The 27208-nt window shown below is 29.0% G+C and overlaps 4 protein-coding genes across 6 annotated transcripts; all 4 read right to left on the reverse strand.

Moving 5' to 3' along the window:
* Positions 1 to 153: 153 nt before the first annotated feature.
* Positions 154 to 20268, reverse strand: LOC122503519 (myrosinase 1-like). Of its 3 annotated transcripts, none has more exons than XR_006301752.1 (11): positions 19996 to 20268; positions 19806 to 19906; positions 19579 to 19712; positions 16604 to 16937; positions 16138 to 16465; positions 15915 to 16062; positions 15601 to 15842; positions 14628 to 14783; positions 14061 to 14244; positions 852 to 921; positions 154 to 713 (listed from the first exon to the last, which is right to left on the reverse strand). XR_006301752.1 is itself a non-coding variant. In XM_043614090.1 (9 exons), the coding sequence occupies exons 1-8, from the start codon at positions 20172 to 20174 to the stop codon at positions 14651 to 14653; spliced, it is 1614 nt and encodes a 537-aa protein (XP_043470025.1). In that variant the 5' UTR covers positions 20175 to 20268; the 3' UTR covers positions 14313 to 14441; positions 14628 to 14650. The 3 variants fall into 3 exon arrangements, 1 of the variants encoding a protein (XP_043470025.1); XR_006301751.1 differs by having other exon boundaries at positions 16138 to 16480; XM_043614090.1 differs by lacking the exons at positions 154 to 713; positions 852 to 921; positions 14061 to 14244 and adding an exon at positions 14313 to 14441 and having other exon boundaries at positions 16138 to 16480.
* Positions 20269 to 20282: 14 nt separating this feature from the next.
* Positions 20283 to 22918, reverse strand: LOC122503520 (myrosinase 1-like). The gene is made up of 8 exons (XM_043614091.1): positions 22720 to 22918; positions 22379 to 22479; positions 22040 to 22173; positions 21607 to 21940; positions 21183 to 21522; positions 20961 to 21111; positions 20648 to 20889; positions 20283 to 20433 (listed from the first exon to the last, which is right to left on the reverse strand). The coding sequence occupies exons 1-8, from the start codon at positions 22797 to 22799 to the stop codon at positions 20310 to 20312; spliced, it is 1506 nt and encodes a 501-aa protein (XP_043470026.1). The 5' UTR covers positions 22800 to 22918; the 3' UTR covers positions 20283 to 20309.
* A 172-nt stretch (positions 22919 to 23090) lies between these two features.
* Positions 23091 to 26092, reverse strand: LOC122503521 (myrosinase 1-like). The gene is made up of 8 exons (XM_043614092.1): positions 25693 to 26092; positions 25500 to 25613; positions 25169 to 25302; positions 24538 to 24871; positions 24122 to 24461; positions 23905 to 24052; positions 23565 to 23806; positions 23091 to 23384 (listed from the first exon to the last, which is right to left on the reverse strand). Exons 1-8 carry the CDS (start codon positions 25748 to 25750, stop codon positions 23261 to 23263), a joined length of 1494 nt encoding a protein of 497 aa, XP_043470027.1. The 5' UTR covers positions 25751 to 26092; the 3' UTR covers positions 23091 to 23260.
* A 251-nt stretch (positions 26093 to 26343) lies between these two features.
* On the reverse strand, positions 26344 to 27013 carry LOC122503522 (beta-glucosidase A-like). The gene is made up of 3 exons (XM_043614094.1): positions 26887 to 27013; positions 26700 to 26813; positions 26344 to 26553 (listed from the first exon to the last, which is right to left on the reverse strand). Exons 1-3 carry the CDS (start codon positions 26942 to 26944, stop codon positions 26408 to 26410), a joined length of 318 nt encoding a protein of 105 aa, XP_043470029.1. The 5' UTR covers positions 26945 to 27013; the 3' UTR covers positions 26344 to 26407.
* Between the last annotated feature and the right edge of the window lie 195 nt (positions 27014 to 27208).

The raw sequence follows: 27208 nt of genomic DNA on the forward strand, positions 1-27208 counted from the left end.
AAAATTTTTTAAATTTTAGAGTATATAAAATATTTCTTTCACAAATTTTCAATAACTATAATTTTTGACCTGAAAAATTTTAAAAGTGTAAAATTAATCTACAATTCAATATTTTGACTTTCAAGGAATATTGTGAATAAAAACTCAAAATAATTCTCAATTAATACATTGTAAACTTTATTAACAACAAAATAGGCATTAAATACATGAATTTATCAGATTTCTTCAAAATAATACCATTTCATTTATTTTTTTAAATTTTTCATTATTTTCTTTTATAAAATTTTCATATATTTATTTCGCAATAAATTTTTTCTTTTCTTCTTTATCAAAAAGTTTCAGAAAAAAAGTGAATCATCATTTATTGAAGAGCTTTCAATAGTTTTAAAGGATGAACAATTTCTAAAATTTCATAAATTTTATTAATTAACTTAGTTGCCTTTAAATGCCAACCAGTTACTGCATTATCGCGTTCATTAATTTTTTTTATAATTCTATTTCGAATATTAGCTCTATTTCCATGCTCGTATGTTCCATAATTTTGTCCCATATAATTTTCATTTTTTCCACCAATTTTTTCATGCTTTCCATATTCATTTCCCTCTTTTGCTTTATAATGTCCATTAATGTTATAACCAAATTTTGAAAATTCATTTACATGTTTATTTCTTGAGTTTCCTACCATTGAAGCGCTTGCAGTTTTCTTCATAAATCTAAAATTTTTTAAAATAAACAATTTTTTTTTTTACTTTTTTATAAAAGTATGTTTTTTATTTTTTTTTAAATGTTTGGAGAGTTAAAGAATAAATTTATTTTTAAAAAATATTTTGTAAAAATTATGTTTTTTTTACCCAAATGAAAGTAGAAGAATTGCTGGAATAATTCCGAAGATGATGAATCTCATTTTTTCGAAACCACTTTCTGAAAAAATAGAAAATATTTGGAAAATATTAACTGAATTTAATTTCAGCATATTTAGATTTTTAAATGATGATTTTCGAAAACTGACATCAAATTCGGTAATTAACGTACATATTAAAAACATCTAATTTGTAATTTAAATTAATTATTATAATCAACCGAAAAAATTGTTATGGCCTCTATATTGGATCCACCATTTTTAATTTTCAATTTGAAATCAACAGCACTAAAAAACAGTTGAAACAATTGATACAATCATTAATTTATTTATTTAAATCATAATTTGATTTAATTAAACACTTAATAAATTTATAAAATTTAAAAATTAATTTTTTAAATTCATAAATATTTAAAATGACTTAATATTTAAGTACGAGTATTAATTAATTTGTTAAATGTAATAAATCATTTTATAAACTAACAAATTAGTTCATTAACTTATTTATATCCTTTTCTTTAATTTTTACGGCTCGGTGAAACTAGTGACCCGCCGGCCGCCAGCCATCAGAAGAATCCATAGGCGCCGATACACATAGTTGCGCGGTGGCCCTATACCGTTCAATCAACGCAAAACAACGTACGCTAGCTATTACAGTTTATAGAAAAAAATTGCAATAGTCACATTTTTAAGAGCAATAATCCCCCTTTAATTTGTGACCAAGAAATAAAAAGGAAATTAAAGAGGGATTAATGCTCCTTAAAATGTGACAATTAAAAGTTTTTTAAATAAATTTTTTAAAGCCAGCGTCCCCACCCGCCCGTATCAGAAAAACGAAAATTAGAAAAAAAATCGGAAAAAAATTCATAACTCGAAAAATTTTTGACCAATTCTTTGTTTCTTGGTCGCAAATTAAAGAAGGATTAATGTTTTTGAAAATGTGACAATTAAAAATATTTTAAATAAATTTTTGATAGCCAGCGTCCCCACCCGCCCGTATCAGAAAAACGAAAATTGGTAAGAAAATCGGAAAAAAATTTATAACTCGAAAAATTATTGACCAATTCTTTGCTCCTTGGTCGCAAATTAAAGAAGAATTAATGCTTTTTATAATGTGACAATTAAAAATATTTTAAATAAATTTTTGATAGCCAGCGTCCCTACCCGCCCGTATCAGAAAAACGAAAATTGGAAAAAAAATCGGAAAAAAATTCATAACTCGAATAATTTTTGACCAATTCTTTCTTTCTTGGTCGCAAATTAAAGAAGAATTAATGCTCCTTAAAATGTGACAATTAAAAATTTTTTAAATAAATTTTTGATAGCCAGCGTCCCCACCCGCCCGTATCAGAAAAACGAAAATTGGTAAGAAAATCAGAAAAAAATTCATAACTCGAAAAATTATTGACCAATTCTTTGCTCCTTGGTCGCAAATTAAAGAAGAATTAATGCTTTTTATAATGTGACAATTAAAAATATTTTAAATAAATTTTTGATAGCCAGCGTCCCTACCCGCCCCTATCAGAAAAACGAAAATTGGAAAAAAAATCGGAAAAAATTCATAACTCGAATAATTTTTGACCAATTCTTTGCTCCTTGATCGCAAATTAAAGAGGGATTAATGCTTCTTTTCATTGAACCAATAAGAATTTTTTAAATTAATTTTTGATAGCCAGCGTCCCCACCCTCCCGTATCAGAAAAACGAAAATTGGAAAAAAAATCGGAAAAAATTCATAACTCGAATAATTTTTGACCAATTCATTCTTTCTTGGTCGCAAATTAAAGAAGAATTAATGCTTTTTATAATGTGACAATTAAAAATATTTTAAATAAATTTTTGATAGACAGCGTCCCCACCCGCCCGTATCAGAAAAACGAAAATTGGAAAAAAAAATCGGAAAAAAATTCATAACTCGAATAATTTTTGACCAATTCTTTCTTTCTTGGTCGCAAATTAAAGTAGAATTAATGCTCCTTAAAATGTGACAATTAAAAATTTTTTAAATAAATTTTTGATAGCCAGCGTCCCCACCCGCCCGTATCAGAAAAACGAAAATTGGTAAGAAAATCGGAAAAAAATTCATAACTCGAAAAATTATTGACCAATTCTTTCTTTCTTGGTCGCAAATTAAAGAAGGATTAATGTTTTTGAAAATGTGACAATTAAAAATATTTTAAATAAATTTTTGATAGCCAGCGTCCCTACCCGCCCGTATCAGAAAAACGAAAATTGGTAAGAAAATCGGAAAAAAATTCATAACTCGAAAAATTATTGATCAATTCTTTGCTCCTTGGTCGCAAATTAAAGAGGGATTAATGCTTCTTTTCATTGGACCAATAAGAATTTTTTAAATTAATTTTTGATAGCCAGCGTCCCCACCCGCCCGTATCAGAAAAACGAAAATTGGTAAGAAAATCGGAAAAAAATTCATAACTCGAAAAATTATTGACCGATTCTTTGCTCTTTGTTCGCAAATTAAAGAGGGATTAATGCTTCTTTTCATTGGACCAATAGTAATTTTTTAAATTAATTTTTGATAGCCAGCGTCCCTACCCGCCCGTATCAGAAAAACGAAAATTGGAAAATAAATCGGAAAAAATTCATAGCTCGAAAATTTTTAGACCAATTCTTTTATTCTTGGTCGCAAATTAAAGAAGAATTAATGCTCCTTAAAATGTGACAATTAAAAATTTTTTAAATAAATTTTTGATAGCCAGCGTCCCCACCCGCCCGTATCAGAAAAACAAAAATTGAAAAAAAAATCGGAAAAAAATTCATAACTCGAATAATTTTTGACCAATTCTTTGCTCCTTGGTCGCAAATTAAAGAGGGATTAATGCTTCTTTTTATTGGACCAATAAGAATTTTTTGAATTAATTTTTGATAGCCAGCGTCCCCACCCGCCCGTATCAGAAAAACGAAAATTGGTAAGAAAATCGGAAAAAAATTTATAACTCGAAAAATTATTGACCAATTCTTTGCTCCTTGGTCGAAAATTAAAGAAGTATTAATGCTTTTTATAATGTGACAATTAAAAATATTTTAAATAAATTTTTGATAGCCAGCGTCCCCACCCGCCCGTATCAGAAAAACGAAAATTGGTAAGAAAATCGGAAAAAAATTCATAACTCGAAAAATTATTGACCAATTCTTTGCTCCTTTGTCGCAAATTAAAGAGGGATTAATGCTTTTTTTCATTGGACCAATAAGAATTGTGTAAAATAATTTTTGATAGCCAGCGTCCCCACCCGCCCGTATCAGAAAAACGAAAATTGGAAAAAAAATCGGAAAAAATTCATAACTCGAATAATTTTTGACCAATTCTTTCTTTCTTGGTAGCAAATTAAAGAAGAATTAATGCTTTTTAATGTGACAATTAAAAATATTTTAAATAAATTTTTGATAGTCAGCGTCCCCACCCGCCCGTATCAGAAGAACGAAAATTGGAAAAAAAATCGGAAAAAAATTCATAACTCGAATAATTTTTGACCAATTCTTTCTTTCTTGGTCGAAAATTAAAGAAGGATTAATGTTTTTAAAAATGTGACAATTAAAAATATTTTAAATAAATTTTTGATAGCAAGCGTCCCTACCCGCACGTATCAGAAAAACGAAAATTGGAAAAAAAATCGGAAAAAAATTCATAACTCGAATAATTTTTAACCAATTCTATCTTTCTTGGTCGCAAATTAAAGTAGAGTTAATGCTCCTTAAAATGTGACAATTAAAAATTTTTTAAATAAATTTTTGATAGCCAGCGTCCCCACCCGCCCGTATCAGAAAAACGAAAATTGGTAAGAAAATCGGAAAAAAATTCATAACTCGAAAAATTATTGACCAATTCTTTCTTTCTTGGTCGCAAATTAAAGAAGGATTAATGTTTTTGAAAATGTGACAATTAAAAATATTTTAAATAAATTTTTGATAGCCAGCGTCCCTACCCGCCCGTATCAGAAAAACGAAAATTGGTAAGAAAATCGGAAAAAAATTCATAACTCGAAAAATTATTGATCAATTCTTTGCTCCTTGGTCGCAAATTAAAGAGGGATTAATGCTTCTTTTCATTGGACCAATAAGAATTTTTTAAATTAATTTTTGATAGCCAGCGTCCCCACCCGCCCGTATCAGAAAAACGAAAATTGGTAAGAAAATCGGAAAAAAATTCATAACTCGAAAAATTATTGACCGATTCTTTGCTCTTTGTTCGCAAATTAAAGAGGGATTAATGCTTCTTTTCATTGGACCAATAAGAATTTTTTAAATAAATTTTTGATAGCCAGCGTCCCCACCCGCCCGTATCAGAAAAACGAAAATTAGAAAAAAAATCGGAAAAAAATTCATAACTCGAAAAATTTTTGACCAATTCTTTGTTTCTTGGTCGCAAATTAAAGAAGGATTAATGTTTTTGAAAATGTGACAATTAAAAATATTTTAAATAAATTTTTGATAGCCAGCGTCCCCACCCGCCCGTATCAGAAAAACGAAAATTGGTAAGAAAATCGGAAAAAAATTTATAACTCGAAAAATTATTGACCAATTCTTTGCTCCTTGGTCGCAAATTAAAGAAGAATTAATGCTTTTTATAATGTGACAATTAAAAATATTTTAAATAAATTTTTGATAGCCAGCGTCCCTACCCGCCCGTATCAGAAAAACGAAAATTGGAAAAAAAATCGGAAAAAAATTCATAACTCGAATAATTTTTGACCAATTCTTTCTTTCTTGGTCGCAAATTAAAGAAGAATTAATGCTCCTTAAAATGTGACAATTAAAAATTTTTTAAATAAATTTTTGATAGCCAGCGTCCCCACCCGCCCGTATCAGAAAAACGAAAATTGGTAAGAAAATCAGAAAAAAATTCATAACTCGAAAAATTATTGACCAATTCTTTGCTCCTTGGTCGCAAATTAAAGAAGAATTAATGCTTTTTATAATGTGACAATTAAAAATATTTTAAATAAATTTTTGATAGCCAGCGTCCCTACCCGCCCCTATCAGAAAAACGAAAATTGGAAAAAAAATCGGAAAAAATTCATAACTCGAATAATTTTTGACCAATTCTTTGCTCCTTGATCGCAAATTAAAGAGGGATTAATGCTTCTTTTCATTGAACCAATAAGAATTTTTTAAATTAATTTTTGATAGCCAGCGTCCCCACCCTCCCGTATCAGAAAAACGAAAATTGGAAAAAAAATCGGAAAAAATTCATAACTCGAATAATTTTTGACCAATTCATTCTTTCTTGGTCGCAAATTAAAGAAGAATTAATGCTTTTTATAATGTGACAATTAAAAATATTTTAAATAAATTTTTGATAGACAGCGTCCCCACCCGCCCGTATCAGAAAAACGAAAATTGGAAAAAAAATCGGAAAAAAATTCATAACTCGAATAATTTTTGACCAATTCTTTCTTTCTTGGTCGCAAATTAAAGTAGAATTAATGCTCCTTAAAATGTGACAATTAAAAATTTTTTAAATAAATTTTTGATAGCCAGCGTCCCCACCCGCCCGTATCAGAAAAACGAAAATTGGTAAGAAAATCGGAAAAAAATTCATAACTCGAAAAATTATTGACCAATTCTTTCTTTCTTGGTCGCAAATTAAAGAAGGATTAATGTTTTTGAAAATGTGACAATTAAAAATATTTTAAATAAATTTTTGATAGCCAGCGTCCCTACCCGCCCGTATCAGAAAAACGAAAATTGGTAAGAAAATCGGAAAAAAATTCATAACTCGAAAAATTATTGATCAATTCTTTGCTCCTTGGTCGCAAATTAAAGAGGGATTAATGCTTCTTTTCATTGGACCAATAAGAATTTTTTAAATTAATTTTTGATAGCCAGCGTCCCCACCCGCCCGTATCAGAAAAACGAAAATTGGTAAGAAAATCGGAAAAAAATTCATAACTCGAAAAATTATTGACCGATTCTTTGCTCTTTGTTCGCAAATTAAAGAGGGATTAATGCTTCTTTTCATTGGACCAATAAGAATTTTTTAAATTAATTTTTGATAGCCAGCGTCCCTACCCGCCCGTATCAGAAAAACGAAAATTGGAAAATAAATCGGAAAAAATTCATAGCTCGAATAATTTTTGACCAATTCATTCTTTCTTGGTCGCAAATTAAAGAAGAATTAATGCTTTTTATAATGTGACAATTAAAAATATTTTAAATAAATTTTTGATAGACAGCGTCCCCACCCGCCCGTATCAGAAAAACGAAAATTGGAAAAAAAATCGGAAAAAAATTCATAACTCGAATAATTTTTGACCAATTCTTTCTTTCTTGGTCGCAAATTAAAGTAGAATTAATGCTCCTTAAAATGTGACAATTAAAAATTTTTTAAATAAATTTTTGATAGCCAGCGTCCCCACCCGCCCGTATCAGAAAAACGAAAATTGGTAAGAAAATCGGAAAAAAATTCATAACTCGAAAAATTATTGACCAATTCTTTCTTTCTTGGTCGCAAATTAAAGAAGGATTAATGTTTTTGAAAATGTGACAATTAAAAATATTTTAAATAAATTTTTGATAGCCAGCGTCCCTACCCGCCCGTATCAGAAAAACGAAAATTGGTAAGAAAATCGGAAAAAAATTCATAACTCGAAAAATTATTGATCAATTCTTTGCTCCTTGGTCGCAAATTAAAGAGGGATTAATGCTTCTTTTCATTGGACCAATAAGAATTTTTTAAATTAATTTTTGATAGCCAGCGTCCCCACCCGCCCGTATCAGAAAAACGAAAATTGGTAAGAAAATCGGAAAAAAATTCATAACTCGAAAAATTATTGACCGATTCTTTGCTCTTTGTTCGCAAATTAAAGAGGGATTAATGCTTCTTTTCATTGGACCAATAGTAATTTTTTAAATTAATTTTTGATAGCCAGCGTCCCTACCCGCCCGTATCAGAAAAACGAAAATTGGAAAATAAATCGGAAAAAATTCATAGCTCGAAAAATTTTTGACCAATTCTTTTATTCTTGGTCGCAAATTAAAGAAGAATTAATGCTCCTTAAAATGTGACAATTAAAAATTTTTTAAATAAATTTTTGATAGCCAGCGTCCCCACCCGCCCGTATCAGAAAAACGAAAATTGAAAAAAAAATCGGAAAAAAATTCATAACTCGAATAATTTTTGACCAATTCTTTGCTCCTTGGTCGCAAATTAAAGAGGGATTAATGCTTCTTTTTATTGGACCAATAAGAATTTTTTGAATTAATTTTTGATAGCCAGCGTCCCCACCCGCCCGTATCAGAAAAACGAAAATTGGTAAGAAAATCGGAAAAAAATTTATAACTCGAAAAATTATTGACCAATTCTTTGCTCCTTGGTCGAAAATTAAAGAAGTATTAATGCTTTTTATAATGTGACAATTAAAAATATTTTAAATAAATTTTTGATAGCCAGCGTCCCCACCCGCCCGTATCAGAAAAACGAAAATTGGTAAGAAAATCGGAAAAAAATTCATAACTCGAAAAATTATTGACCAATTCTTTGCTCCTTTGTCGCAAATTAAAGAGGGATTAATGCTTTTTTTCATTGGACCAATAAGAATTGTGTAAAATAATTTTTGATAGCCAGCGTCCCCACCCGCCCGTATCAGAAAAACGAAAATTGGAAAAAAAATCGGAAAAAATTCATAACTCGAATAATTTTTGACCAATTCTTTCTTTCTTGGTAGCAAATTAAAGAAGAATTAATGCTTTTTAATGTGACAATTAAAAATATTTTAAATAAATTTTTGATAGTCAGCGTCCCCACCCGCCCGTATCAGAAGAACGAAAATTGGAAAAAAAATCGGAAAAAAATTCATAACTCGAATAAGTTTTGACCAATTCTTTCTTTCTTGGTCGAAAATTAAAGAAGGATTAATGTTTTTAAAAATGTGACAATTAAAAATATTTTAAATAAATTTTTGATAGCAAGCGTCCCTACCCGCACGTATCAGAAAAACGAAAATTGGAAAAAAAATCGGAAAAAAATTCATAACTCGAATAATTTTTAACCAATTCTATCTTTCTTGGTCGCAAATTAAAGTAGAGTTAATGCTCCTTAAAATGTGACAATTAAAAATTTTTTAAATAAATTTTTGATAGCCAGCGTCCCCACCCGCCCGTATCAGAAAAACGAAAATTGGTAAGAAAATCGGAAAAAAATTCATAACTCGAAAAATTATTGACCAATTCTTTCTTTCTTGGTCGCAAATTAAAGAAGGATTAATGTTTTTGAAAATGTGACAATTAAAAATATTTTAAATAAATTTTTGATAGCCAGCGTCCCTACCCGCCCGTATCAGAAAAACGAAAATTGGTAAGAAAATCGGAAAAAAATTCATAACTCGAAAAATTATTGATCAATTCTTTGCTCCTTGGTCGCAAATTAAAGAGGGATTAATGCTTCTTTTCATTGGACCAATAAGAATTTTTTAAATTAATTTTTGATAGCCAGCGTCCCCACCCGCCCGTATCAGAAAAACGAAAATTGGTAAGAAAATCGGAAAAAAATTCATAACTCGAAAAATTATTGACCGATTCTTTGCTCTTTGTTCGCAAATTAAAGAGGGATTAATGCTTCTTTTCATTGGACCAATAAGAATTTTTTAAATTAATTTTTGATAGCCAGCGTCCCCACCCGCCCGTATCAGAAAAACGAAAATTGGAAAAAAAATCGGAAAAAATTCATAACTCGAATAATTTTTGACCAATTCTTTCTTTCTTGGTCGCAAATTAAAGAAGGATTAATGTTTTTGAAAATGTGACAATTAAAAATATTTTAAATAAATTTTTGATAGCCAGCGTCCCCACCCGCCCGTATCAGAAAAACGAAAATTGGTAAGAAAATCGGAAAAAAATTCATAACTCGAATAATTTTTGACGAATTCTTTCTTTCTTGGTCGCAAATTAAAGTAGAATTAATGCTCCTTAAAATGTGACAATTAAAAATTTTTTAAATAAATTTTTGATAGCCAGCGTCCCCACCCGACCGTATCAGAAAAACGAAAATTGGTAAGAAAATCGGAAAAAAATTTATAACTCGAATTATTTTTGACGAATTCTTTCTTTCTTGGTCGCAAATTAAAGTAGAATTAATGCTCCTTAAAATGTGACAATTAAAAATTTTTTAAATAAATTTTTGATAGCCAGCGTCCCCACCCGACCGTATCAGAAAAACGAAAATTGGTAAGAAAATCGGAAAAAAATTCATAACTCGAAAAATTATTGACCAATTCTTTGCTCCTTGGTCGCAAATTAAAGAGGGATTAATGCTTCTTTTCATTGGACCAATAAGAATTTTTTGAATTAATTTTTGATAGCCAGCGTCCCCACCCGCCCGTATCAGAAAAACGAAAATTGGTAAGAAAATCGGAAAAAAATTCATAACTCGAAAAATTATTGACCAATTCTTTGCTCCTTGGTCGCAAATTAAAGAGGGATTAATGCTTCTTTTCATTGGACCAATAAGAATTTTTTAAAATAATTTTTGATAGCCAGCGTCCCCAACCGCCCGTATCAGAAAAACGAAAATTGGAAAAAAAATCGGAAAAAAATTCATAACTCGAATAATTTTTGACCAATTCTTTGCTCCTTTGTCGCAAATTAAAGAGGGATTAATGCTTCTTAAAATGTGACAATTAAAAATTTTTTAAATAAATTTTTGATAGCCAGCGTCCCCACCCGCCCGTATCAGAAAAACGAAAATTGAAAAAAAAATCAGAAAAAAATTCATAACTCGAATAATTTTTGACCAATTCTTTGCTCCTTGGTCGCAAATTAAAGAGGGATTAATGCTTCTTTTCATTGGACCAATAAGAATTTTTTGAATTAATTTTTGATAGCCAGCGTCCCCACCCGTCCGTATCAGAAAAACGAAAATTGGAAAAAAAATCGGAAAAAATTCATAACTCGAATAATTTTTGACCAATTCTTTCTTTCTTGGTCGCAAATTAAAAAAGAATTAATGCTCCTTAAAATGTGACAATTAAAAATTTTTTAAATAAATTTTTGATAGCCAGCGTCCCCACCCGCCCGTATCAGAAAAACGAAAATTGGTAAGAAAATCGGAAAAAAATTCATAACTCGAAAAATTATTGACCAATTCTTTGCTCCTTGGTCGCAAATTAAAGAGGGATTAATGCTTCTTTTCATTGGACCAATAAGAATTTTTTAAAATAATTTTTGATAGCCAGCGTCCCCACCCGCCCGTATCAGAAAAACGAAAATTGGAAAAAAAATCGGAAAAAATTCATAACTCGAAAAATTTTTGACCAATTCTTTCTTTCTTGGTCGCAAATTAAAGAAGAATTAATGCTTCTTAAAATGTGACAATTAAAAATTTTTTAAATAAATTTTTGATAGCCAGCGTCCCCACCCGCCCGTATCAGAAAAACAAAAATTGAAAAAAAATCGGAAAAAAATTCATAACTCGAATAATTTTTGACCAATTCTTTGCTCCTTGGTCGCAAATTAAAGAGGGATTAATGCTTCTTTTCATTGGACCAATAAGAATTTTTTGAATTAATTTTTGATAGCCAGCGTCCCCACCCGTCCGTATCAGAAAAACGAAAATTGGAAAAAAAAATCGGAAAAAATTCATAACTCGAATAATTTTTGACCAATTCTTTTTTTCTTGGTCGCAAATTAAAGAAGGATTAATGCTCCTTAGAATGTGACAATTAAAAATATTTTAAATAAATTTTTGATAGCTAGCGGCCCCACCCGCCCGTATCAGAAAAACGAAAATTGAAAAAAAAATCGGAAAAAAATTCATAACTTGAATAATTTTTTACCAATTCTTTGCTCCTTGGTCGCAAATTAAAGAGGGATTAATGCTTCTTTTCATTGGACCAATAAGAATTTTTTCAATTAATTTTTGATAGCCAGCGTCCCCACCCGTCCGTATCAGAAAAACGAAAATTGGAAAAAAAAAATCGGAAAAAATTCATAACTCGAATAATTTTTGACCAATTCTTTCTTTCTTGGTCGCAAATTAAAGAAGAATTAATGCTCCTTAAAATGTGACAATTAAAAATTTTTTAAATAAATTTTTGATAGCCAGCGTCCCCACCCGCCCGTATCAGAAAAACGAAAATTGTAAAAAAAATCGGAAAAAAATTCATAACTCGAATAATTTTTGACCAATTCTTTGTTTTTTGGTCACAAGTTAAAAGGGCATTATTGCTCTTTAAAATGTGACTCTTGCAATTTTTTTCAATAAACTGTAATAGCTAGCGTACGTTATTTTGCGTTGATTGAACCGTATAAGGCCACTGCGCTACTAGCCGTGTAGAAATCACTATGCTATGCCTAAAATGATTATTGGCCCTAACTTGGACCTAACTTGGCAACCCCTTTTTATATATTCTGGGCTGGTCCTAACTTGGTACTAGCTAGGAGATCCAGTTATGACTTAGAAAATTTTTTAGGAAAATAAAGTGTCAAAATTGATACATGAAAAACATATAAAAATTGATAAATATTCTCAATTAATATTTATAAAATTAATTGATAATCATATTTGTTTAAACATTTTATTGTTTGACATAAATCAGAAAATTATACAAATACTATAAAATAAAGTTAATTTATTAATTTATTAATTCAGCAATTGTTTAAACAAATAATTGTTATTCACTAACTTTTTACACAATCTACCTAGAAACTAGCAGTTTTTGCTAATTTTGCAATAAGTAAATACTCAGATTAGTTAATTGCAAAATTTTAAAAGACTACAAGTGTCTAGACGATTTATTGTCTTAAGAATTAATAAATAACAACAATTTTTTGTTTAAACAAATGCTGAATTGTTAAAATTATAAATTATCTTCATATTTCACTACTCAAGTGTAATAATCGCGAAGTTAGATAAAAAACTGCAAATTTTTAAGTAATTTGTTACAAAAGTTAATAAAACAGCAAAATTTATTTATTTATTTAAACAGATACAGACTGCAATATAATTATCAGTATAGTAAAATATATTTCTAATTTCGTTCGCTGATTTTAAGTTTCGTTTAAGTTGGTGCTAATCAGTAAGAGATATTGCAATTCGAATGTGAGCTGACCCACCCAGGTCCAACCCAGGACCTACCTGGGCTTCCTAGTTTCATTAGCAAAAATTTCTAAGTCCAAGTCTAAAAAATTTTTTGCAACAAAAAATGAATGCTTAAAATGATTTAGAATAATGAAAAACGTGTTTTTAACATAAATTTTTTTGACATTTTTTTAAAAAGCGGATCACCCGCTTAATTAATTAGGAAAAGTTTCCAAGTCCAACAGACGAATACTTTTTTTAGACCAAGAAATTAATGTTAAAAATGATTGAGAACAATGAAAAACCTGTTTTTAACGAAAATGTATAGATATTTTTTTTCTTGATATAATATAAAAATATTAATTTTTGAATTTTTATATTTGGATATTATTTTATTATTATTGTTGTTGTTAAACTATTTTTTTTATTTATTATCGTGTATTAGTGTCAATAATTACTATATTGAATCATCAAAAGCAAGTCCACAAGTCACTGACAATAAAAATTTTGATCTTAACTAGTTTCATTAGCATAGTGGTTAGGGCGTTAGTCTCGTAGTCCGTAGGTCGTAGGTTCGATTCCCGCGTGCGTTAGATTTTATTTACATCTTAGGTTTGCGTTTATTCCGATTTTTCTGAATTGTATTCGTATAAGTATGCAATTTAATGATTATATATACTGTAAAATAATTTAATTAACAAATTTCTAATTTTTTTTATAATTTTTAATGTATATATATTAGAGGAATATATATTAATCTCTACATATACTAACATTATTTATGAATTCGCTTTTGGTCATCATTTAATTGAAAAAAATAATAATTAATTAAAACTAATACTTATTATTAATAATTTAGGTTATTTCTTTAGCAAATATTATAAGCTAATTAAAATAATAATAAAATATATAAATAAACTGGTCATAACTAGGCTCCCAAGTTAGGACCAGGCTAGAAACGCATCACCACCCATTGTTGGTCCAACCTACACTGCCAACCTAGGACCAAGCTATTAACAGGGCAAAATAGGTAGGACCTGGCTAGGACCAATTTTCATTTTCCACACATATATGTGTGTCGGCGCCTATGGATTCTTCTGATGGCTGGCGGCCGGCGGGTCGCTAGTTTGACCGAACTAATTTTTACATAAAATATTCAATACCGTACCTTAATTTTTTAGCACTTAAACTATTTTAAAAATTTTACAACAACAGTGGCTGAAAATGGAAGAAAAACTTTCGTAACTGCATAAAAATTCTATACACATTTTATTTAAACTTAAAGATGAGTAAAAAAATATAGCAATATAAAAAATTTTTCATGAACTTGCATCATTTCCACATAGCATAATCTGAAAAAAAAAATAATAAATATTTTACTACTTAAAATATTATCACTGTTGAATAAATTTAAAACGCATATTTTTCCAAGTAAAATGTTAAAAATTCAAATGAATGCAAAAAAAATTTTTATTTCTTCAAAAATCCTCTGGAAAATTCATCAGATTTTCGACTGGGTTCCAATAATTGTTTTCTTGTCGAAAATATCCTGAAATTTCAATACATTTCCAAAATTTTTAATTATTTTAAATTAATTGAAATTTTCTTGGAAAATTGTCTTGAAAAATTTTTTAAAAATACCCCAGCGGAAAATATTCTCAGAATATTCCGATGTAGAATTTCCAAGAGGGGAATTTTTTAAAGAATTTTATTGTGTCCAAGTGAAAAAAGTTACCTGAGAAAATAATTTTTTTTTCTTTAATAAACAGTATTATCGGCTGCGTTAAGGTCCCGTTTTGATAGCATACTTTTTAACCACATTGCAGATTGTTTTAATGTTCTCTTTCTGTCGGGGTCGTTAAAATCAACATGTACAATTCCAAAACGTTCACTAGAAAATATTATATCAATTATATAATAATAGATGAAGGCAAAAAGAAAATGTTTACTACTTTAAAATTTTTTTCGTTTTTATAAATATTAAATATTTGTATAAGTAACAATTCAAGGAAAAATTAAAATTCAAGAAACAATTGCTAAAAATTAAAATACTTAATAATCCATTAACGGCTGAAATTTAAAAAAGTGAATGCTGAAATTAGCGGCCTTAAAAAATCAGAGAATTATAAGATTTAGTCAAATTTAACGAATTTTTCAAAATTGCGGTCCGCCATATTGGATCCGCCATTTTGAATTTTAAAAATCTAATTTAAGATTCAAAATCCCTGACCCCAAAAACCTCTGAGCTCCTATATTTCGGCTAATTTTAGAAATTTTAAAAATTGCGGTCCGCCATATTGGATCCGCCATTTTGAATTTTAAAAATGTAGCTTGCCATAAAAAGTCCCTACAATCTTGAGATAAAAGATTCTTGCAAGCATATTACGAAATGTTGCAAAATAGTTGAAAGCTTACAGCAAAATATTTCTTAAATTAAATAGAATTTATTTCTATTTTTCTTTATTTTATTTACTTATCTTTTTATCTATTTATCTCGTTAAAAATTTTTTTACGCTAATATACACGCCCCGCTAAATATTTGAACTTCAAATCTTTATCAGCACTATTGAATACGTAATCTATCGTGTAAAGAATTTCAAGATCAAAACAATTTGTTACAGATCTAATCAGATTTAATCTTTTGATAAATTAAAGAAATAAAGAAATTCAGTTCCTTGTCTCGATAATCAAAATGATTGAAATATTACCTGTATCCTCTATCCCATTCGAAATTATCAAGAAGACTCCAAACAGTGTACGCCTTGACATTACAACCATCCTTATGAATAGCCATCAATAGTGCCTTCAAATAAACCTTTATACCATTCAATCGTTGCACATCGTCTAGAACAGCTGAATTGGAAAATCCATTCTCCATTACATAGACCGGTGGATTTGCGTACTCTTCCTTTATTCTATTGAGAATTGATCTAAAACCCTCGGGTACGATCTAGAATGCGAAATTTTTTTGCACATCAGGTTTTTTTTTTTATTATTCACCTAGTAAAGAGTCTCAACTTACAAAAAAATATTCGCTCTCAGTTGTTGGCCAATTTGGATCAACGGTTAAATTTATGTCCAGATCGTTAAAGAACGGTCCAATGTATCCTGTTCTATTTTGTATAATTCTTGCCGTATAGTGATTTAAGGCGAAAAAGTCAGCTGTACCCCTAAGTGCAATGAAACACAACTTGAATCTAAAGGTATTATTTATATTTCGTGCTTTTTGAATGGTTAGTATTTACCTGATGTAGGAAATCCACTTTTGGGAGAAATTGGGTAGTCTGGATTGCGACCAACCTTGGAGTAAACTCTTCCTCCTTATTATATTCTTCATTATTTCTGGATAGTCGCCATTTTTTGAAAAAATTGGATGTGCTGTCCATCCGCAGGAGAATTGAAATCCAATATCGTCCAGTAGAGTGTCATTAGGATCATCAGGATAGAAGCGAGTGCAATGTAGTACAATGCTAATTAGACCATTTTGTTGAGGACGAAATTCTTTATCGTAAATATGATATGCTCTAGCGTGGGCTTTTAGGACATTATGAACACATAAGTAATTTCCCAAACCTGGCAAGTTTATACCTTTAAAAATATTCTTGAAATTATTTCCTTATACACCTAAATATATGCTCTCCTTCCGATTTGATGGAAATTAAAATATTCACGACATGAAAAGTAACAGAAGTAATTAAAGTATCTCCTAACCTGGTGCTCTTTGCAAAGATCCATAACCAAATCCACAAAATACCGTTGGCTCGTTGACTGTGAGGAAGATTTTTATTTTTGGACCCAATTCCCGAAATACTATTCTGGCGTAATCGGCAAACCACTCGACCATTAGTTTATTGGTCCATCCGCCTAATTTCTCCAAAATTGATGGATGATCCCAGTGATAGAGTGTTACATAGGGTGTAATACCTTTTGAATTCAGTTCGTCGAGAAGGTCAGCGTAATATTTGATACCGTTTTTGCTGACGTTATTCGCGAAACCATTTGGCAAAATTCGTGACCAACTTATTGAAAAACGGTAGTGATCAAACTAATTGTAAACATATTCTATACTTAATATATATTTTAACTTCTACAGGCTTCGCACTCCATTATGAGTTTAAAAAAAGTAGGAAAAAGTATCGTCGATGACAAAAAAAAAATAGGAAATAGTAGCCTCGATGACAGAAAAAAGTAGTATACATATATTCCAGGGTGTCTACTAACCGGAAAATCCGGGAATTTAATTCGACCGGGAAAAACCGGGAATAAGTCAGAAATTATATTCCAACCCGGGAATTTTCTCACCAAATTAGAAAGAACTTTATCATTTTAATTTGTGTTTAAAAAATCGCTTTTTATTTCAATTTTCATAGATATTTATACTGTTCTCTAAATTTAAATTAGTTAAAAATAATTAATTTTATAGTTAAAAATCAGTCACTGATTTAAATATAGTATGTAAATAAATAAATTACAAAAAAATTATCGAATTAATAAAAATTTCGTGAAATTCAACTGAAAATAATAAATTTTATTAAAGAATTTCATTGAAAACTTTTTAACAAATCGAATTTTCAAAATATTTTAACTTAATAATTGATAAATAATTAAATTTTATAAGGAGTCACATTCTAATGTATTCATGTTTTCTAGTGCGAAGATTAATAATTAAAATTTTTATTTGTTAATTTAAAAAAATATATACACTTCAAATTTTTCAATAAAATTGAATTTTCGCAAAGTTTTTTTGAAAATTTTGAAAAATAAGATTTTTAAATTTTTTTAATTCTCTTGTTTCAAGATAATTGAATTTTTATAGACAAATAATTGAAAATTTTTTATATAATTGAAATTTCTTTACATTCTATGTAAAAATAATTTACTTCTTTTAAAGAATTTTATTTAAATTCTTCGAAAATAATCCAGGGAAGTTAATCACCGTAATTATAATTTTATTTTTAAAAATTTCTTCGCAATACATTCAATTATTTTCATAAATAGTAAAACTTGAAAAATGAGAATTCTTGAGAATTTTATTAAAATTCGTCGAAAGAATTCAATTATTTTTAGAAACTGTAAAAAAAATTCTTCTCAAGAATTCAATTATTTTCATAAATAACGAGAATTCAATTATTTTCAAAAAATTTTCTTAATTTAATAATTTGTATGTCTACTATTTTAATAAAATTTCCAAAAAGAATTCAATTATTTAAAAACAATTTTGACAAAATTCTACACGAATATTCAATTATTTTCTAAGAAAACGGAAATTAGGAATTGAATTATTAAAGATAGAGTTTCTAAATTTTTTTTTAAAATCAATTATTTGAAACTTTTTTATAAAATCCTCGCAATAATTCAATTATTTCCATAAATAATAAAACTCATTGCAGAAATTAAATTATTTTTAATACAATTCTAATCAAATTCCTTGAAAAATGTAATTATTCTTAAAAATTTGATTAAAATTCGTCGAAAGAATTCAATTATTTCTATTATTTCCATAAATATCAAAATTCTTCAGATTTACTAAATTCTTTTGAATATTATTTTTGAAAAATATTCTTCACAAGAATTCAATTATTTATTTATTTATTTATTTAAGTAGTAAACGGAACTATGCCCGTTTATTTATTTATTTTCATAAATTTTCATAAAATTATAAAAAAAACAATTCAATTATTTTCAAAAGTAATAAAATTCTTCGCAAAAATTCAATTATGTTTAAAATTTTTTTTTGAAATTCTCTTCGCATTTCAATTATATTTATAAATAATTAAATTGTTCTCCACAATTCAATTATTTTGAAAAATTTTAATAAAATTCTACGGAAACATTTAATTATTTTCATAAATATGTAATAACAATTCTTTCTGGAAGGATTCAATTACTTTTATAAATAGTAAAATTCTTTCCAGAAATTCAATTAGTATCAATAAATTTTAATGAAATTGAATTAATCAAATTTTCAATTATAATTATGAACAAACACGATTTTTTTTTAAAATTGAAAAAATTCTTTGTTTAATTCAATTATTTTCCAAATTTTTAATTAAAATTCTTAAAAAAAACATTATTTTCAAAAAATTTAAAGAAACTCCTCAAAACAATTTAATTATTCATAGAAAATCTAATAAAAATTTTTGAAACCATTTGTAGATTTATTTATGTTCGAAATCAAATAAATTTAAATTTGATGAGAAAATAAAAGCGGGAAAAATTAGGACAAAGTCGGGAAAAATCGGGAATTTAAAGGTTATCATTTGCAAGAAAATCTAAACACAATTTATAATCAGTCACTATTGATAGAGTAAATGTCGGTAAAATTATTCTCTAATATCTTATATGACGGTCGTTTTTCTTAAACGATTTTAGTTTTTAACATTGTTTTTAAATGGAAATTTGAAAACTAAAAATCTAAGTGTGACTATTTGTTGAGAAAAGTAGCTTTTAGTAGCATTAGGCTCAAAAAAGTAGCCAAAAAAGTAGCAAATAGTAGCTTTTAGTAGAAGAGTGCGAAGCCTGCTTCTAAAATTTGAACATACACTACCGGCGGAAATTTTGCGCCTTCCTTCTCTAATATTCGACGGAAACGAAAATTTTTTCAGCCCATACTTATCAGCTCGAGGTGTTTTTGCGCGCAATTTCCACCGCACCGGTAGTGTAACTTATCAAAAAAATATACTTACACCAATATTTTTCAAAATCTTCACATCTTCTTTATATTTACTGTATGAGTCACAAGCAACATCTCCAGTACTTTCATCGAATATTCTCGAAGGCTTTAGATGTGTAAACCAATCCCAAATGTTTTCACCCTTGTCTTTTAAAAATATGTACAACAAACATAATTGTATAATAATTACCTTCTTAGTAAATTGTCAAATTTCTTTTTAGTTTCAAAAAGTATTATTACCACTAGCATTCCAACCGCCTTCAACTTGATAAGAAGCCGTTGCGGATCCTATTGAAAAGTTTTGCGGAAATCGAAGGTTGTCTTCGATGGAATCTACAAATCTGAGAGACAATAAAATATAAAAATATCTTCACTTGAAATGTGATACAAATTTTTATAATTGCGTTGTTAAAATTTATTTTTTTCTTACCTATTCACTAAGAAAAAGAGGAGAATAAATTTTAAGTTGTACGAACTCATTATTACGGGGAAACTGTTAGTGAGAATATGAATGAAGAATATGGCTTTAAGGGTATTGTTATGAAAACAAAGAAACACAGGAAGATAAATATGTGTGCCGAAAAAATTAGATATCAGTTCATAACACATAAATTAGAAATTATGGGTTCATTAATTAAATGGAGATTTTATATACTAAATATTATCTTATCAAAATAGAAGTAGTGAAGTAGAGGTTAGAGGACAAATAAGCAATTGTAATCAGTAATTAATAATTTATTCGACTCAAGTATACTTGAGGGAAAGTTGACGAAATTTCAATAAATCTTTAAACCAATTTGCAGAATATTTCGCCGTTCGTTTTCTCGTTGAATCGTTAAAATCCACATGAATGATTCCAAAGCGTTCACTAAAAAATAATTTTTAAAGATACATATTTTTCTGTATAAACATGATTTTGCGCAATATTTTCTTAGTTTCGAAATAGGGAATTCTTGAGTAATTTCCGCAATGTCGAATAAGACATTGATTTTTTATCGTTTAGATTGAGCCAAATACAAACATTACTATTGTCTAATGGTAATCAATCATAGATATTAGGATTATTGTGAAATTATACGTACCTGTATCCACTAGTCCATTCAAAATTATCTAGTAAAGACCATGCAGTATAGGCCTTTACATTACATCCGTCTTGATGAATTGCTTTCAACATTTCCCTCAAGTAGAAAAAATAGTACTCCACTCTTTTTGTGTCCTCCAATTGACCCTCATCCGAAAATCCATTTTCTATAATGTAGATCGACGTATTTCCGTATTCTGATTTTAATTTCTTGAGTATGTAGCGTAAACCCTCGGGAGCTACCTAGAATTTTTAGTTTAGAATTCATGCGTCTATGAAAATAATCTTGGAAAGGATTTTTTTTTGCCACTCACCGCTAACCAGGAACTCTTTCCCTTGGGCCATTTTGGATCGAGGGTAAACGTTGCTTTTAGATCGTACCATTTATTTTCAACTCTCCCATTGTTGCCACGTTCTACAATTCTAGAGGTGTAGTGATTTAGAGCGTAAAAGTCTGCTGTGCCTCTAAAATACATTCTCAATTACTTGTACTGGTGAGGAATAAATTTCCAAACGTAGAGATAATTTAAACCAACTTGATATAATTGATCCATTTTTTGCTGAAGATTGGTAATCTTGAATTTTGCCATCCTTCACGAATGCTGTTATGGTTTATCAATGCTTTCATCACCGCTGGGTAATCCCCTTGTTTGGAAAATATCGGATGAGAAAACCAGCCACAAGTAAATTGAAATGCTTCGTCTTGTAATGTATCGGTTTGATTCTTGGCGAAGAAGGAATTACATTCGTTTGCTATTCCAATTAGTCCTCTTTGATCCTCCTTAAATTCTTCATGATACATGTGATAGACGTTGGCGTGAGCTTTTAACATATTATGACCACAGATGTAATTCGCGACTCCTGGCAAATTCATACCTATCCAAACATTTAGGACATATTTCCTCAATCATCAAAACAAAATTGCTTGAATTTTGGAAAAAAAATTCTTACAATTCTTACCTGGAGCAAAATAAGAGTCTCCATAACCAGATGAACACAAACTGTAGGGTTCGTTAATGGTTATGAAAACTTTTACTTTCGGTCCTAGTTCTCTAAATACAACTTTGGCGTAATCGGTGAACCATTGTACCATTAGTTCGTTAGTCCAACCACCTAATTTCTCAAGTACTTGTGGATGATCCCAGTGGTATAATGTGACAAATGGTTTCACATCTTTTGAATTCAGTTCGTCTAGTAAATTATGGTAGTACTTCAAACCATCCTGACTAATATTGTTTGCAAAACCGTTGGGCAAAATTCGTGACCAGCTTATTGAGAAACGGTAAAAATCGAACTACGTGAAAGTACAATATTTTTTAGAAACGAGTTGACAGAGATTGTGAGATTGTTATATGAGTTGACGAAACAATTATCATTCCAGAAAAATAATTACCCCAATTTGACTTAGAAGTTTTATGTCCTCTTTGTAGAGGTAATATGAATTAGAAGCCACATCTCCAGTGCTTTTGTTATAAACTCCAGAAGCTGGATCATGAGTGAAATGATCCCAAATACTTTCTGCTTTATCTGTAAATTTAAGAGACGTTTTTACTTAACTGGATCGAAATGATAAAATCTGAATTAACCTTTAGTGCCATTGCCTTATCATTCTTCTAAATAAGATTCATTTGGAATTCATTTAAAAACATGAAAAAAGTGAAAATTTAAAAAGGTTTCAGTTTTGTCGTTCACTAGGAATAATAAAATTAAATATAGTTGACATAAAGTTTACCACTTATATTCCAAGCTCCTTCAATTTGATAGGCTGATGATCCAGCTCCAATCAGGAATCCTTCCGGAAATTTTAAATCTTCCTCATCGCAACATCTTGTACTGTTGAAAAATATAATTTTCCATATATTGGGTTCTATAGGGGGTTTTGGAGTCGCTGATTACGAATCCGATGTCAGATTTTGAAAATTCAAAATGACACCATCACTTTGAAGAAAATTTGTTGCAGGGAATTTTTACCCCAAAATATCAGGTTAAAATTTAAACTTTTTTCTCTTGTGGATAGTAATTAAATAAAAATTAAATTTTTTAAATACAAATACAAATTTTTAACATACTTACCCTAATATTAGAAGAAACGTAGTAATTACATGAACAGAAGTATAGTATTTAATATACTTAAGATCCCAGTACACTATCATGTCTCACAAATTAATGAAACGACTGCCTATGTCAAAGGTTATTTCAGCTCTAAGCTAGAAGCTGACTCACGAACTGTTAATATGTGCATTCAACGACAAGTCGGTAAAAACTAAGCATTTCTTGTTTATTTCTTTTAGTTTTTGTGTAGAAAAAAGGTAACGTAAGTATAACATTACTTGCAGATATATGAAGATTTTTTAAGGCAAAGATAAAAATTTTTCCTTCTTTAGGAATAGTACAAAGTATTTTCTATTTATTGCTGATGACGAAAGTCAAGACTAAAACTGATATTTTTACTTTTAAACAAATTTTATTTTATTTTCCATTTTATTTCAATGTTTACCTTACATTCTTGAAATGTTTTGAAATGATTTTAAAATGATTTTGAAATGTTTTTCAAATGATTTTGAAATGTTTTTCAAAAAAACTGGTTTACATTAATGCGTCAATTATTTAATTTTTATTTGTACTCCATAGATAGTTTACGAACTTTAAGTAAACTTTTGAACCATTTAGCAGAATACTTGAGAGTGCGTTCCCTCGAAGGCTTATCGAAATCCACATGAACCAATCCAAAACGATCACTTAAACAAATGAACATATATTTATATAAACCTTTGAGAGCTAAAAAATTAATTCTTTAAATTCTAAATGTGAAATCACTGAAACATTAATTCATGTATACTTGATTTTAAGATTAGTTTTCAATTACTTTGATTTTAATTTTTAGATTAATTGAAACAAAAGAGATTTTGCAATAATACCTATATCCACTAGCCCACTCAAAGTTGTCCATTAAACTCCAAACAGTATAAGATTGAACATTACATTTGTCTTGATGAATTGCTTTTAACATTTCCTTCAAGTACGAATAATAAAATTCCACACGATTCTCATCCCACAGAACACCATGGTCCGAATATCCATTTTCTGTAATGTGAATTGGAATATTACCGTACTCCTTTTTCAATCTGAGAAGTATCAATCTAAATCCTTCAGGAACAACCTATTTTTTTTTTTTAAACTGTTAAATTCCGTACTTCTTTAAACAAAAATTTTTTTAATGTCTAGACAAAAAAAAACTTTGGGTTTTAGAACACTTACAGCTAACCAAAAACTTTTTGCCCTGGGCCATTTTGGATCTGAACTGAAAGTTGCATTAAAATCGTGCAATATGTTCATTTTGTTACTTCTTCCTGGTTCGATCATTTCACTGGTGTAATGATTTAATCCAAAAAAGTCTGATGTACCTCTAAAATAGAATTTAGCAATTATGTTTTTTTGTTAAAACACAATAGATATGTTAGAAAATTCCACCAACTTAATGAAATTGATCCATTTTTTGTTAAACACTGGTAATCTTGATTTGGGCCATCCTTCCCTAAGGCTTGCTTCTTTGACAAGTTTTTTCATTACCGGTGGATAATCTCCAATTTTCGAGAATATTGGATGAGCAAACCATCCGCAGGAAAATTGAAATGCTTCATCTTCTAATATTGGATCTTTATTTTTTGCTATGTAGGAATTGCAAATGTTCACTATTCCTATCCTACCTTTTTGTTTTTTGCGAAATTCATTATGATACAAGTGATAAACACTTGCGTGAGCTTTCAATACATTATGACCACATAGATAGTCGGCAACTCCAGACATATTTTTCCCTATTAAAGTGTCGAAAGTTGTTATTATTATAGTTAACTTCAAAATTATAACGTAGAACAAAACTTTCTGACTTACCGGGTGCGAGTAGTGTCTGTCCATAACCAAAGCCACAAAATATAAACGGCTCGTTAACAGTATAGAAGATTTTTATTTTTGGTCCTAATTCCTGAAATACAACTCTGGCGTAATCAGTGAACCATTGTACCATCAGTTCATTTGTCCATCCTCCCAATTTCTCCAATGTTTGAGGAAGATCCCAGTGATACAGTGTCACATAGGGTTGGATTCCTTTTGCAATCAGTTCATCAAGTAAATTGTGATAATATTTCAAACCGTCCTTACTGACGTAATTTGGAAAACCAGTTGGCAAAATTCTCGCCCAACTTATCGAAAATCGATAGAAATCAAACTAAAAATAAATAATTATTTTTCTCACAAGACTCAAACCACTTGGGGGAAAGTGTGATTCAGATCGTAATATCGAGGCGGACCTCACACTTTTTCATTGAAATGGTTTGAGTCTAAGGGGAAAAATGTCGGTAAATGTCGGTGCAGGAATCTCTATCCCGAACCCTCTTTGATTACCTACTAATATATCAATTCCTCAATCCAGTTGGTAAATTTACTTCAAATTTACTTCATCTAAATTATCCCGATGAGTAACACCCCTCCTCAATATTTTAATTTTTCATTGCAAAATACTTACTCCAATGTTTTTTATGAGTTTAACATCTTCTTTGTAGAGATAGTATGAATTACAAGCCACATCCCCAGTACTTTTATTATGAACTGTCGAGTCCGGACGATGTGTGAAATGATCCCAAACATTTTCACCTTTATCTGTAAATTCATAAACCGTTTGTCTTCAAAACTCATCAATGGATGATTGGGTGATAAAAATGTTAAAGGATAAAGGTTGGATAAAAAAAGAGTAAAAGAAAGATAAGGAAATGTCGCGTCACAAAAAAGTTTGGTGACATCAAATTGAACAAGGAAAATTAACGAAAAACTAATTATTTAAAAAAAAAAACGTTTACCACTTATATTCCAGGCTCCTTCAATTTGATATGAGGAAGTTGCAGTTCCAATGGTGAAACCTTTCGGAAATTTCTGATCATTCTCTTCCTGACATCTGATTTTAATCGTGTATACTATTTTTCATGAAAAAAGAACAAGTTGATCAGTAAAAAATTCAAGACGTTAAATAAAACATTTCTTATATTCACTAACCTGCTACTAGAAAAATGACAGAAACTACTTGATGTGTAGAAAAAAAGTTCATTGTCATTCTTTCAGGACTTAATATATCATTAACTATTATTATTGCATTTATAAAATTTCCATTACCAGGTGAATATTACAATTATATAGAAATAATTTTTTAAAAACAGTAATTTTGCCAAGTATTTGAGTATTATCAGTTGTGATATCAATAACACAGTAAAATATGTTTCCCGTTTAAACTATTTGGATACTTCTATATTGACAAAATGATGAGGAAGACATACTTTTATGAACTGATAAAATTTATATAACATTACAACTTTACTAATGATAAAAACCACTTTGTTGGAAATTATAAAAAAAAAAGTTGATTTTAAATTAAAAAATTATTCGTGTGACATGACGTACATAATTTAAATAAAAAAATAATATTTTCTTTTGGGAAAATAAACGAATTTTATTAAAATGGTTACAGGAGGATTTAATTTGAAAACTCAATTTACACTGTTGGTAAATTTTTAACTTTGTATTCTAAAGATAGTTCACGAATCACGAACTCGTAACAAACTTTTAAACCATTTTGCCGAATACTTCAGTGTCCGTTCCCTTGAAGGCTTGTCGAAATCCACACGAACGATGCCGAAATGTTCACTAAAAATAAAATTGTAGATTTGTAAAATATTTGCCGAGGAATTTATCATTTATTTCGGCAAATAAGATTTCAGGTAACATCGTCAATGTTCTTTAGAAGTTTCACGTCATCTTTGTAGAGATAATATGAATTACAAGCTACATCTCCAGTACTTTTGTTATGGACTATTGAGTTTTGATGATGTGTGAAATAATCCCAATCATTTTCACCCTTGTCTGCATGGACATTTAAATATTCTTAACGAATTGCTTACTTTACTTTAATTTGAATGTTTTAATACAGATTATAACCAAAATTTTCTATAAAAACAAAAGTATTTTTTCTAACGAAATTGATTATTATTTTAGAACAAAAAATTTACCACTTATGTTCCATGCTCCCTCGATTTGATAGGCTGATGTTGCAGCTCCAATTGCAAAACCTTTGGGAAACTTAATTCCATTTTCTTCCTCACCTCTGATTCTAATTACCAATACTATTAGAAATGTTTCAAAATTTTTATTAACATTTCAGAATATTTCTAAAATTTAAAAAAAAAATTTACTAACCTGATATTAGAATGGTGATAGTAATGAATTGGAATGAAGTGAAACGTTTAATAATCATCTTCAAACATAGAATATACCGTCAACTGATTATAATTCGAAGAAATATTTTATAAATTTTAGACTACTATAATAACAATAATAATAATAATAATAATAAAAAAATACCGTTTTCTTTTTTTTAACATATTCTGACGACTATATTGTCAGATAATGAAACTAGTAGGTACATATTTTAAGTTGATAATACTAAACTACTGATAAACGCACAAATACGAAAATAATAAATTTAAATGCTTTCTTTAGAAATTTACGAAATTAATAA

This window comes from Leptopilina heterotoma, unplaced genomic scaffold (genome assembly GCF_015476425.1).
Source record: "Leptopilina heterotoma isolate Lh14 unplaced genomic scaffold, ASM1547642v1 Lhet_263, whole genome shotgun sequence".
NCBI classification, from domain to species: Eukaryota; Metazoa; Arthropoda; class Insecta; order Hymenoptera; family Figitidae; genus Leptopilina; species Leptopilina heterotoma.